This window comes from Orcinus orca, chromosome 1 (genome assembly GCF_937001465.1).
Source record: "Orcinus orca chromosome 1, mOrcOrc1.1, whole genome shotgun sequence".
Lineage (NCBI taxonomy): Eukaryota > Metazoa > Chordata > Mammalia > Artiodactyla > Delphinidae > Orcinus > Orcinus orca.
Window position 1 is genome coordinate 40,601,127 of NC_064559.1, and position 14,431 is coordinate 40,615,557.

Sequence of the window (14,431 nt, forward strand, 5' to 3'; positions counted from 1 at the left end):
AATCCAATAAAGAACCTGTTTTATTTCTGAAAATTGAGAAATTTTGCTTACTGAGATAGAATTGACAGGTAACATCCTATTAGTTTCAGGTGTACAACATAATGACTCATTATTTGTATACATTGCAAAATGATCTCCACCATAAGGCTACTTAACATCCATCACCACATGTAGCTACTAATTTTTTTTCTTGTAATGAGAACTTCTAACTACTCTCTTAGCAACTTTTGAATAAACAATACAGTATTACTAACTATACGCACCATTCTTTACATTACTTCACCAGAACTTACTTTATAACTGGTAGGCTGTATCCTTTGACCCCCTTCACCAATTTCACTTGCCCTCACCCCCTGCCTCTGGCATCCACCAATCTGTTCTCTAATCTATGAGACCAGGAGTTTGTTTTGTTTTGCTTTGTTTTATTTCCACATAAAAATAAGATCATACAGTATTTGTCTTTCTCTGTCTGACATACTTCATTTAGCGTAATGCCCTCGAGGTCCATCCATGTCACTGCAAATAGCAAGATTTCTTTCTCTTGAGAAAAATTTTAAAAGCAATATAAAGAACCAAAAATTAAAATTTAATATTAAACTAACATTATTGAGCATTTTCTATATACCGAAGTGTTTGTTCACATTCAGAAGCTCCCTTACTCTTCACAAATCTATAAGTACATATTATTCTCAATTGAAGTCAATTCCTCCATTTGAAGAAAAGAAAGAGAAAGAAATGGAAGTTCTTAACAGTGAAATGACTTGCCTGAAATCACACGGTAAGTTGTCAAGTGGGCAGTAACATTTGATGCTGTTTCAGCCCACTACGCCTGTCACCTACATGAAAAACAGCAGCACAGACAGCATTTACCCGATCTCCTTACAGTGAGATGCTGAGCGTCATGAGCTGTGAGCTGTGATGTGGCTGAATGGGCATGCTTGCACTCCAGCTATCACAAACGCACAGCTCAGATTTTATCTGGACCTGGGTCCCTCATAGGGAAGAGTGAGAAGATGTGACAGGAAAAGATGGTTTCTCGTCCATATCTTCCCCCCCCCCCCAGCCTTTCCATGAAGAGAGAAGCTGGCAGCAAAGAGTTGTCCCAGCCAGACCAAAGCCCAGCAGGATCACTCCCGCATGAAGACCACAGAGTGAATCCTGCTGAGCAGGAGGGATGTTCTCTCATACATCGACCGTGACTTTCCTTCCTATAAAGGCAGAAAGAGAGAAGCAAGCTGGTGGCAGACTTAGATCCTGCTTCAAGAAAGGATTCCCTGCCCCACTGTGGAGTGTGCAGTTAGGTGACAGCCTCCTGTTGGCTTCCTAAGGGACAGAAACCTGAGCTTCCCAGGGAGGCACCTGCCAATAACTGAGCAAGAAGGTGGTTGATCTTAGTGGAAATGCTTTCAGTTTTTCACCATTGAGGACGATGTTGGCTGTGGGTTTGTCATATATGGCCTTTATTATGTTGAGGAAAGTTCCCTCTATGCCTACTTTCTGGAGGGTTTTTATCATAAATGGTGTTGAATTTTGTCGAAAGCTTTCTCTGCATCTATTGAGATGACCATATGGTTTTTCTCCTTCAATTTGTTAATATGGTTTATCACATTGATTGATTTGCGTATATTGAAAAATCCTTGCATTCCTGGGATAAATCCCACTTGATCATGGTGTGTGATCCTTTTAATGTGCTGTTGGATTCTGTTTACTAGTATTTTGTTGAGGATTTTTGCATCTAGGTTCATCAGTGATATTGGCCTGTAGTTTTCTTTCTTTGTGACATCCTTGTCTGGTTTTGTTATTAGGGTGATGGTGGCCTCGTAGAATGAGTTTGGGAGTGTTCCTCCCTCTGCTATATTTTGGAAGAGTTTGAGAAGAATAGGTGTTAGCTCTTCTCTAAATGTTTGATAGAATTTGCCTGTGAAGCCATCTGGTCCTGGGCTTTTGTTTGTTGGAAGATTTTTAATCACAGTTTCAGGAACAAGACAAGGTTGCCCACTCTCACCACTCTTATTCAACATAGTTTTGGAAGTTCTAGCCATAGCAATCAGAGAAGAAAAGGAAATAAAAGGAATCCAAATCAGAAAAGAAGAAGTAAAGCTGTCACTGTTTGCAGATGACATGATACTATACATAGAGAATCCTAAAGATGCTACCAGAAAACTACTAGAGCTAATCAATGAATTTGGTAAAGTAGCAGGATATAAAATTAATGCACAGAAATCTCTTGCATTCCTATACACTAATGATGAAAAATCTGAAAGTGAAATCAAGAAAACATTCCCATTTACCATTGCAACAAAAAGAATAAAATATCTAGGAATAAACCTACGTAAGGAGACAAAAGACCTGTATGCAGAAAATTATAAGACACTGATGAAAGAAATTAAAGATGATACAAATAGATGGAAAGATATACCATGTTCTTGGATTGGAAGAATCAACGTTGTGAAAATGACTCTACTACCCAAAGCAATCTACAGGTTCAATGCAATCCCTATCAAACTACCACTGGCATTTTTCACAGAACTAAACAAAAAATTTCACAATTTGTATGGAAACACAAAAGACCCCACATAGCCAAAGCAATCTTGAGAATGAAAAATGGAGCTGGAGGAATCAGGCTCCCTGACTTCAGACTATACTACAAAGCTACAGTAATCAAGACAGTATGGTACTGGCACAGAAACAGAAATACAGATCAATGGAACAGGATAGAAAGCCCAGAGATAAACCCACGCACATATGGTCACCTTATCTTTGATAAAGGAGGCAGGAATGTACAGTGGAGAAAGGACAGCCTCTTCAATAAGTGGTGCTGGGAAAACTGGACAGGTACATGTAAAAGTATGAGATTAGATCACTCCCTAACACCATACACAAAAATAAACTCAAAATGGATTAAAGACTTAAATGTAAGGTCAGAAACTATCAAACTCTTAGAGGAAAACATAGGCAGAACACTCTATGACTTAAATCACAGAAAGATCTTCTTTGACCCACCTCCTAGAGAAATGGAAATAAAAACAAAAAGAAACAAATGGGACCTAATGAAACTTAAAAGCTTTTGCACAGCAAAGGAAATCATAAACAAGACCAAAAGACAACCCTCAGAATGGGAGAAAATATTTGTAAATGAAGCAACTGACAAAGGATTAATCTCCAAAATTTATGGGCAGCTCATGCAGCTCAATAACAAAAAACAAACCCAATCCAAAAATGGGCAGAAAACCTAGGTAGACATTTCTCCAAATAAGATATACAGACTGCCAACAAACACATGAAAGAATGCTCAACATCATTAGAGAAATGCAAATCAAAACTACAATGAGATATCATCTCACACCAGTCAGAATGGCCATCATCAAAAAATCTAGAAACAATAAATGCCGGAGAGGGTGTGGAGAAAAGGGAACACTCTTGCACTGCTGGTGGGAATGTGAATTGGTACAGCCACTATGGAGAACAGTATGGAGGTTCCTTAAAAAACTACAAATAGAACTACCATATGATCCAGCAATCCCACTACTGGGCATATACCCTGAGAAAACCATAATTCAAAAAGAGTCATGTACCAAAATGTTCATCGCAGCTCTATTTACAATAGCCCAGAGACGGAAACAACCTAAGTGTCCATCATCGGATGAATGGATAAAGAAGATGTGGCACATATATACAATGGAATATTACTCAGCCATAAAAAGAAACGAAGCTGAGCTATTTGTAATGAGGTGGATGGACCTAGAGTCTGTCACACAGAGTGAAGTAAGTCAGAAAGAGAAAGACAAATACCATATGCTAACACATATATACGGAATTTAAGGGAAAAAATGTCATGAAGAACCTAGGAATAAGACAGGAATAAAGACACAGACCTACTAGAGAATGGACTTGAGGATATGGGGAGGGGGAACGGTAAGCTGTGACAAAGCGAGAGAGTGGCATGGACATATATACACTACCAAACGTAAAATAGATAGCTAGTGGGAAGCAGCCACATAGCACAGGAAGATCAGCTCGGTGCTTTGTGACCACCTAGAGGGGTGGGATAGGGAGGGTGGGAGGGAGGGAGACGCAAGAGGGAAGAGATATGGGAACATATGTATATGTATACTGATTCACTTTGTTATAAAGCAGAAACTAACACACCATTGTAAAGCAATTACACTCCAATAAAGATGTTATATATATATATAAACACAAAAAACAGAAAAAAAAAAAAAAGAAGAAGAAGGTGGTTGAGGAGCCCAGCCCTTCCTGCTCTGCATGGGGCTGCTCTGCTGCCTTCTCTGCTGCAGAGCTCCCTGTCAGGCTGGCAGAGCCTCAATCGGATCTGCACTGTGTCTGATGCCCTCCCTGCCCAATGCTGCTTCCTCCCCCTTTTCTTTCACAGATGTTATGCAGTATCTGCATCCCAGAGAACCCAACCTGTGAAAAGGGTCCTCTAGCCTGATCTATGTACTGACATAAGATTTTTTTTTCACTGAAGTATAGTTACTTTACAGTGTTGTGTTAGTTTCTGGTGTATAGCAAAGTGATTCATTATCTATATATATCTATATCTATCTATCTATATATATATATATATATATATATATAGTTCCATGTGCTATACAGTAGGACCTTGTTGTTTATCTATTTTATATATAGTAGTTTGTATCTGCTAATCCCAACCTCCTAATTTATCCCTCCCCCTCCTTCCCCTTTGGTAACCCTAAGTTTGTTTTCTATGTCTGTGAGTTTATTTCTGTTTGTAAATAAGTTCATTTGTATATTTGAGATTCCACATATAAGTGATATCATATGATATTTGTCTTTCTCTGTCTGACTTCACTTAGTATGATAATCTCTAGGTCCATCCATGTTGCTGCAAATGGCATTATTTCATCCTTTTTATGGCTGAATAGTATTCCATTATAAATATGTATACCACATCTTCTTTATCCATTCATCTGTTGATGAACATTTAGGTTGCTTCCATGTCTTGGCTATTGCAAATGGTGCTGCCATGAACATTAGGGTGCGTGTATGACATAGGATATATTTAAGATCTGAAAATAAACTGGCCCTCCAAAAGAACAAGTGCTCACACTAGCCTGAGGGAAGAGGATGGAGTGCTGAAGAATAGCGAGATGAAGTGGACTTGGTGTCCCATCCTGAGATGAGAGAGACCATGGTCCCCTATCAGGTCTAAAGCTGGAAGGTATGGTAACCCTAGTATAAGCAGTAGCAGAGGGCTGGGAAGAAGAGACAGTGCTCAGAAGGAAGTGCCCCAGATGGGAAACAGGTTGGGTTTGGAGTCACATAAACCTGGTTCTCAATCCAGAGTCCACCACTTACTGCCAGGTGAACCACAAACAAGTTAATGAACTTCCCTGTGCCCCAGTTTCCCCCTCTATAACACTGCTCCAAGATGTCTAGGGGATTAAAGGAGAAGATGAGCAGCACAGATCCTGGCACACAGTACGTGCTTCCTTCTTTTCTAGAATCAGTCCAGGAGGGAGACAAGAGGACTCATGTGAGGACGAAAGCCAAATTGCCTGAGTTCAAACAGGGATATAAGTTGGCCTTGAAAATCACATGTGCAACCCATTGAAAGGCAAAACTGCCATTCCCAGCCACTTGTGCGTTGTGTCAATTTTTTTCCTGGAGGTGGGAGAGGTTTCAATGAGGTGTCCATACTCTTACTCAATCTCCATTTGATCAACGACATTTACCAGTGAGAAAACTCATCAGGACACTGGCTGTAAGCTTTAGACAGGGAAAAGATTTTTCTCTGTTGAACACTTACTAGCCAACTTCCAATTTCTGGTGCAGGTTGTAAGAGGCTTGGAAATTGTCATTCCATCCTAACAAGTAAAAAGCTGTACAAACTGAAAAGTCAACAACTCTTCTTAGTTCCACACAAGAGGTGAGGTCAGAGGACAAACTATTGCACCAAAAATTGGAGAGACAGACAGGTGAATACAGAGAATCACAACTTGCCAGAAAAAACCCAGAAGCAGAAACCTCCACAAGAACTAGTACCGGACAGGAAAGCCTAAACTGTAACTACCAAATTGCCGCAGCCTCAGCACGGACAAATCTGAGAGTTAAAAATTCTAGGGGGATCCAGTCATGGGCAGGGGCCTCGCACATTTGTGAGTTTTACTTCCAGGAGCTCCACCAGATTCTCACAGTAAACATCAGAGAAAAGTATCCCCATGCTCCTGGAAAGAGGAATAGAAAAGTAACCATTTTAAAAAACACCACAGCACGCTCTTCCTCTTAAAAAGGCCTGCCCTCCGGAGAAACTAGTTAACCAGAGCTTAATTTGGGGGGTTTTATCAGAGCCTAACTCACCTGAGTATAGAAAAATACCCAATTGCTCTAGCTTCTGGCATATGGAAAGAGAAATACACCACTGCAGGCCATACTGCCTCATCTTGTTTGGTCTAAATGGGGAACTAACTGAGAAGCACTTGTTAAGTCCATAGCCCAGGGGCATAGACTCACTAAAATACTGTGACCTAATCATGGGACTATAGAATGATTCCTCTCCCCCGACATCTTATACCACACTAACGGTCTCTTTACCCTAGTTCCTGTTACCCAGTACATCATGTCCAGATTTCAACAGAAAGTTGCAAGGCATAGTAAAAGGCAAAAAACACAGTTTGAAGAGACAGAGCCAGACCTAGATATGGCAGGGATGCTGGAATTATCAGACCAGAAATTTTAAAAACTATGATTCATATGCTAAGGGCTCTAACGGTTAAAATAGAGAGCATGCAAGAACAGACAGATGATGTAAGCAGAGATGGAAGTTCTAAGAAGGAACCAAAAAGAAATGCCAGAGATCAAAAATACTATAACAGAAACAAAGAATGCTTTTGATGGGCTCCTTAGTGGACAGGACATGGCAGAGGAGTGAATTTCTGAGCTTGAGGACATGTCAATAGAGACCTCCAAAACTGAAAAGCAAAGAGAAAAGGACCAAAAAGTAAAATAAAACAGAATGTCCAAGGACTGTGGGACAACTATAAAAGGTATAACACACATGGAATAGGAATACCAGAGGAGAGGAAAGAAAGAAATGGAAGAAATATTTTAAGCAATAATGACTGATAACTTCCCCAAATTCATGTCAGACACCAAACCACAGATACAGGAAGCTCAGAAAACACCAAGCAGTATAAGTGAAAAGAAAAGAAAAAAACTTAGGCACAGCATATTCAAACTGCAGAAAATCAAACAAAAATTCCTGAAAGAATCTGGAAGGGGAAAAAAAAAACCAAAACCTAACCTATTAGGAACGAAGATAAGAATTACATCCTAAATCTCCTCAGAAACTGCACAAACAAGAAGAGAGTAGAGCGAAATATTTAAAGTGTTGAGAAAACAAACACCAACCTAGAATTCTGTACCCTGCAAAATTATCTTTCAAAAGCGAAGGATAAATAATGTCTCAGATAAAAATTGAGGGAATTTGTTGCCAGCAGAAATGCCTTGCAAGAAATTTATAAAGAAGTTCTTCAGAGAGAAAGAAAATGATATAGGTCAGAAACTTGGATCTACTTAATGAAAAAGAGGAACACTGGAGAAGGAATAAGGGAAGGTAAAAGAAAAACTTTTGTTTTTCTTATTCTTAAAATATTTTTTGAATTTTTTTTTTATTTTTGGCCGCAATGGGTCTTCGTTGCTGCGCACAGGCTTTCTCTAGTTGCGGTGAGCAGGCACTACTCTTTGTTGTGGTGCATAGGCTTCTCACTGAGGTGGCTTCTCTTGTTGTGGAGCACAGGCTCTAGGTACACAGGCTTCAGTAGTTGTGGCATACGGGCTCAGTAGTTGTGGCTCGCGGGCTGTAGAGCTCAGGCTCAGTAGTTGTGGCGCACAGGCTTAGTTGCTCAGTGGCATGTGGGATCTTCCCAGACCAGGGCTTGAACCCGTGTCCCCTGCATTGGTAGGCGGATTCTTAACCACTGCACCACCAGGGAAGTCCCAATTTTTCTTATTCTTAATTGATCCAACAGATAACAGTTTGTTCAAAATAACAGCAACAATGTATTTGATACTGTATACATATATATGCTTTTGCATGCTTATGAATAAGTGAAATGAATCACAGCAATGGCACAATGGACAGGACAGAGGAATTAGGAGTATTTTATTACAAGGTACTTGCACTACCCATGAAGCACTACGTACAGTATTACAGTCAGCCCTCTAAATCCGTGGGTTCTGCATCTGTGGATTCAACCAAGTGCAGATCAAAATATTCAGAAAAAAAATTCCAGAAAGTGCCAAAAAGCAAAACTTGAATTTGTTGCACACCAGCAACTATTTACATAACATTTACATTATATTTATGACTATTTACATAGTGTTTACATTGTATTAGGTATTATAAGCAATCTAGAGATAATTTAAAGTATATGAGAGGGCTTCCCTGGTGGCCCAGTGGTTGAGAGTCCGCCTGCCAATGCAGGGGACACGGGTTCATGCCCCAGTCCGGGAGGATCCCACGTGCCCAGAGCGGCTGGGCCCGTGAGCCATGGCCGCTGAGCCTGCGCGTCTGGAGCCTGCGCTCTGCAGCGGGAGAGGCCACAACAGTGAGAGGCCCGCGTACCGCCAAAAAAAAAAAAAAAAAAAGTATATGAGAGGATGTGAATAGTGAATAATTTATATGAAACACCATGCCATTTTATATAAAAGACTCGGGCATCCATGGATTTTGGTACCTGTGGGGGGTCCTGGAACATATCCCCCTTTGGGTACCTAGGGACCACTGTATTTGAAAGTAGACTTGGATTACTTGTAAATGTATACTCCAAACTCTAGGGAAACCACTAAAAAAAATGTAAAAAAAAGTATAATATGCTAAGGAAGGAGAAAATATAGAATCATATAAAATGCTCAGTTAAAACCACAAAAGGCAGAAAAGAGTGGAAGACAAAATAGGAATACAGAACAAGGGCAACAAATAAAAACCAGCAACAAATGTGGTAAATATTAATCCAACTATATCAATAATCACTTTAAATGTCAGTCGTCTAAATAGGCCAATTAAGACACAGATTGTCAAAGTGGATCAAGAAACAGCATCCAATTATACGTTGTCGACAAGAAACCCACTTCAAATATAAATGCACATGTAGATTAAAATAAGAAGAAAGATTTAACATACTCATGCTAAGCAAAAGAAAGTGGGAGTTGCAATATTCATTCCTGACAGACCAGACTTCACAGCAAGAAAAGTTATCAGGGATAAAGAGTGGCATTATGTAATGATAAAGGAGTCAATTTTTCAAGAAGACATAACAGTCCTTAATGAGTATGCAGCAAACAACAGAGCATTAAAATACATGAGGCAAAAATTGATAGAACTACAAGGAGAATAGATGAATCCACTATTATAGCTGGAGACATTAACACCCCCTAATGGAAATGTGCAGATCCAGCAGGCAAAAAGTCAGTAAGGATGTTGTGGAGCTCAACACACAATTGGATATAATGGACATCTATGAACTACTTCATCCAACGGTAGCAGAATATACGTTCTTCTCAAGCTCACATGGAACATTCACCAAGATAGACCACATACTGGGCCATAAAACACACCTTAACAAATTTAACAGTATAGAAATCATACAGTGTCTGCTCTCAGATCACAACGGAATTAAACCAGAAATCAATAACAGAAAGACAGTTGTAAAATCCCCAAATACTTGGAGATAAAACAACACACTTCTATATAACACCTGGGACCAAAGAACAAATCTCAAGAGAAATTTTTAAATATTTTGAACAAAATGAAAATGAAAACACAACCTATCAAAATTTGTGGGATGCAGTGAAAGCAGTGCTTAAAGGGAAATTTATAGGATTGAACGCATGCATTAGTAAAGGAGAACGATCAAAAATCAATAAACTAAGCTTCCACCTTACGAAGCTAGAAAAAGAAGAGCAAATTCATTCCAAACTAAACAGAAGAAAAAATTAAAAATTAGAGCAGAAATCAGTGAAACTGGAAACAGAAAACCATTAGAGAAAATCCACAAACCAAAAGTTGGTTCTTTGAAAAGATCAATAAAATCCATAAGCCTCTAGCCAGGTTAATTAAAATTTAGCAGCCCCTGGGATGGGACCCAGATGTTTGCCTCATATTGCCAATCAATGAGCAACTACTCATGCCAGACAGTTAGGCAAAAACATTAACATGATTTCCTCTCTTTCATCCATTCGATCAATTAAGGAAAAAAAAAAACACTTACTACTGATGAGCATCTACTATGTGCTGGACACTGTTTTAAATGCTTGGGATATACCAGTGAACAATAAACACAATAAGTAAACTGTATAGTATATTGGAAGCCATTAAGTGGAGCATAACGTAGAGCAGGTTAAGGAGAGGATTAAGAGTTAATGAGTATTTCTTATTTTGTTATTAATGTTTGTATATATATATATATATATATAATATACACACACTATAGTGTGTGTGTCTGTGTGTGTCTGTATATATATATATATATATATATATATAGTATATAGTGTATATATAAGGCAAATATTTTTATTTTCTTCCCTGTCTTATTCCCTTATTATCTAACATAAGATGTTAAGAGTTAAGTTTACATCACACTGTTTAAGTTACAGGGTATCAAGGAGTGGCGATCTCACCCGAGGACTTTGCATCCTCTTCTGGGGAAAGGGCTGGTATGTTTCGGTAATATGCAACATAACTGGATCATGTTAGGTGGAAGTATGACTTTGTTATTATCTTTATTTGGAGATTAAGTATGGTTTAAGGAAATGTATACGGGTGCCGAACTGACAAGGATTAAACTGTAATGGTTAGTTTCATGTGTCAACTTGGCTAGGCCATGGTACCTAGTTGTTCAGTCAAACACTAAGTGCTTCTGTGAAGGTATTTTGTAGATGTGATTGACATCTACAATCAGCTGACTTGCAGGAAGGGAGATTATACTCCATAATCTGGGTGGTCCTCATCTAATCAGCTGAAAGGCTTTAAGAGCAAAACTGAGGTTTCCCTGAGAAGAAATTCCACCTGGGACTTCAGCACCAACCAGCTCCTCCCAAGGGTTTCCAGTTGGCCAAGCTGCCCCACGAATTCTGGACTTCCCCAGTCCCCACAAGCACCTCCTTACAATCAATCCCTTAACATACAAATATCCTACCAGTTCTTGTATCTCTGACAGAGGTAGCCACATAGAGAAAATGACATCTGAGCAAAGACTTGCAGCTGGTGAAGGAGTAGAACACAAAAGTCTGGGGGAAGAGCAAGCCTGGTGTATAAGAGGAACAGCAAGGAATGTGGCTGGATAAGAGTGAGCAAGCTGGAGACAGTAGGAGAGGAGGGAACATCATTAACCAAAAGAAGCAGCAGGGACAGAGAAAGTGCAGGCTGTGAGCTGAAGGGTCTCTTTTTTATTCTTTCTATCGCAAGGTGAGCCCACATCATGACAAAAATGATGCTGCCATCATCCAAGGATCTCACCTTCTCTAATACAACACAAATGAATGCCCCCCGTCCCACTGCTGGCAGAAGCTTTTGGCTGCTATAAGGACATCTTCTGTAGTCAACCCATTCAACATTCGGTGCACATATGCAGAGCACCCACTGTCAGCTGCACCGTGCTGGGAGTTTCTCCCTCGGGGATATGGAAGCCAAGAGGCAGGTCAGAAAGTGCCCTGTCATCTCAGCACAGATCAGGAACTGACTGGCCACGACCAGGCAGAGAGACAGCTAACTCTGCCATCTTTGGGTAAGATGGAAATTTGCTACATGGAAAGTATAATGCTCTTAATTGGTCTTACCCTGGTCTAGTTGGAAAAAAAAAAAAAAAAAAAAAAAGACCAGGCACCACCAAAGGGAGATAACAGTGATTTGGATGCAGGACCACCAAAGACAGATAATAATAATTTGGGTGCATTAAGCCTGATCAAATATCTTGTCCAGGTTTCCCAGCCTCTCACTTGTGCCAGCAAAAGGGAGAATACCACCACCATGAATTTTCCTTACTACAAAGGTTATGGAAACAGCAATAATTTTAAGTATATTTATTAACCTGGAAAGATGTTCATAACTTTATAAAATGAAGAAAAGGCAATACAACCCATCTTAAACATACACATTGATTCTTAGATATATCTCAACTTCATTAATGTGAAAAAATGTATTTCTTAGGCTTTAGGAATAGAATATTTCTTAAATGCAAAAAAGAGTTAAGGCATGTCCACAAAAATTATAACAATGTTATCTGGTTAGTGGGATTCTAGGTGATTTTTATTTTCTTCCTCTTTGCTTCCTGTATCTTCTTTTCCTATAATAGTATGTATTGCTCAAATAACAAAGTTGGTTATGATTTATAAGTCAAACCCCCTTCATGTATATAGCACTTCTAGCTCCTTCCCTACTCCTTCAAAAGAGTCAGCTGACAACTGTAATCTCAACCAATTTTGAATGGAGTTGTTTGCAGCTCCTTTTACATATGTGAGAGTACACAACTAACAGCAGTTAGATCACTTACCCAAGGTCACACATGGTGGTGTATAGCCCAGCCAAGACAAGAGTCTGGGGTCCTGAAGGCCCCTTCCAAGCCATCACACTCACTGTGGACCATTTTCTCAGCCCAGGGACCCCATGGAAGTGAGTGAGGGTTAAGCTGAGCTAAACCCTTGCCCTTACCTCGGCCAGGCGGGAGTGCTTGTGGACGTTCTCGCCTTTTTGCACGCTGGGAGCCAGCTGCTGCAGGACACCCCTGCTGCTTGTCAGTGCTCTGGTCAGCCGAGCAAACTTCCCCCAGCCTGGAGCATGTGGAAGACAGGAGAGACAGGTTCAACCAGGTCCTGAAGGTGCTCGGACATTCATACCACGAGTTACCCTGTCAGAAGCAGACGCCCACCCTCCATGTCCTCCTGCACATCCACAAGTCACTCGGCCATCCTCGTAATCAAGATTTGCTGATCAGAAAAATACCTAGGGCTTCCCTGGTGGCGCAGGGGTTGAGAGTCCGCCTGCCGATGCAGGGGACACGGGTTCGTGCCCCGGTCCGGGAAGATCCCACATGCCACAGAGCGGCTGGGCCCGTGAGCCATGGCCGCTGAGCCTGCGCGTCCGGAGCCTGTGCTCCGCAATGGGAGAGGCCACAACAGTGAGAGGCCCGCGTACCGCAAAAAAAAAAAAAAAAAAGCACCTAGACTTGCTCAGATCTGTGCAGTGATGCACTTTTCCCTTGTACTTTCACTTGGCCCTAATCATAGTTTGGTGAAGCAGGTACGGCAGGTCTTAGCACTGTTTTACACCTAGGGAAATCGAGGCACAGAGTGCCTAGGTAGCTAAGAGTCTAGAGCCCAGATCTCCCCACTCTGGCCCAAGGCTTTTCTGCCAGACAACACCAGGCAGTCAAGATGTTTCTCTGACCCTATGGCTCAGGCTGTTCCCAAGCCCCCTGTCGTCTGATCCTAGCAGAGACTAAGCTGATTCTGGGTTTTAAATGACTAGACAAGCTAGTCAAATGGCCGTTCCATGTACTACCTTCTCCAAAGCCAGGGGAATAATAAATGAATTTAGTCCATGGGTAGGTGGGGAAACAATACTAATTGATTTTAGTCTGCTCTAGGATGGGGGAAGGACAGCTGATGGCAGGTAGGTCCCCTGAAAACTAGCAACGCAAAGAGCCGAGTACTGAACTTAGAGTAAAGAAATCTGGATACAAATCCCATCTCTGCCTCTGGCCTGCTTGAGGTCACCAACAAACTGTTTAAATTATCTGGGCCTCAATGATCTCATCTGTAAAGTGGAAATTAAAAGACTCTATCTACATGCCTTAAATGCAGGATGCATTTTCCTGGTAAAACAAAGTGGCTAAGTTTACTGGGCTAAAACAAAGACTGTCCTGAGGCCTCCTTGGCCCTCTGGACTAGTCCCTCCAAGGAAAGTAAAACACTTGTCTTTTTCTAATCCAGACCACTCTATACTCCAAAATCTAAGATGTACCAGTGATCTTTACTAAGATTTTAATATGTATGAGGAATCATTTAAAGGTCCCCAAAGACAACCGTCCATTCCAATATCCAACAAGCCATCTGCATCAAGGTTACGACCGTGCCAATTGCCTCATGAGACCCCTGAAAGTCTGTAGGGGTTCTCAAAACCAAGCTTGGGGTGAGGGAGCTCCAAAGACCTGGATGTGGGGTACAGCAAATAAACAGCATGCAACTATTTTTACATGACAGCTAAAAGCGAGACTAGGCAATTTGATTTTTTGTCCTTTAGAGTTTAGAAGTAGCCAGTGCCTTGCAGCAGAAATCTCATTTACCAAATTCTACCCTGGAGCACCTCTATAAGACGGACTCAGAATCCACAGGACAATGAGGTCAAGCAGAATGATGGCCCTTTTTTTGCACAACCTTTAAGAATCAAGAT

At 40.7% G+C, this 14,431-nt stretch overlaps 1 protein-coding gene across 3 annotated transcripts in view; it reads right to left on the bottom strand.

Moving 5' to 3' along the window:
- The window catches only part of KCNH1 (potassium voltage-gated channel subfamily H member 1), a 421,689-nt gene that overhangs the window by 352,962 nt on the left and 54,296 nt on the right, over positions 1-14,431 (bottom strand). For all 3 annotated transcript variants that reach the window (XR_007473256.1, XM_004275288.3, XM_004275287.3), the window contains exon 5: positions 12,692-12,810. Coding sequence is in view for 2 of the 3 variants with exons in the window: in XM_004275288.3 (XP_004275336.1) it covers positions 12,692-12,810 (119 nt within the window). In the remaining variant the exon portion in view is untranslated. The remainder of the gene's footprint in view (positions 1-12,691; positions 12,811-14,431) is intronic.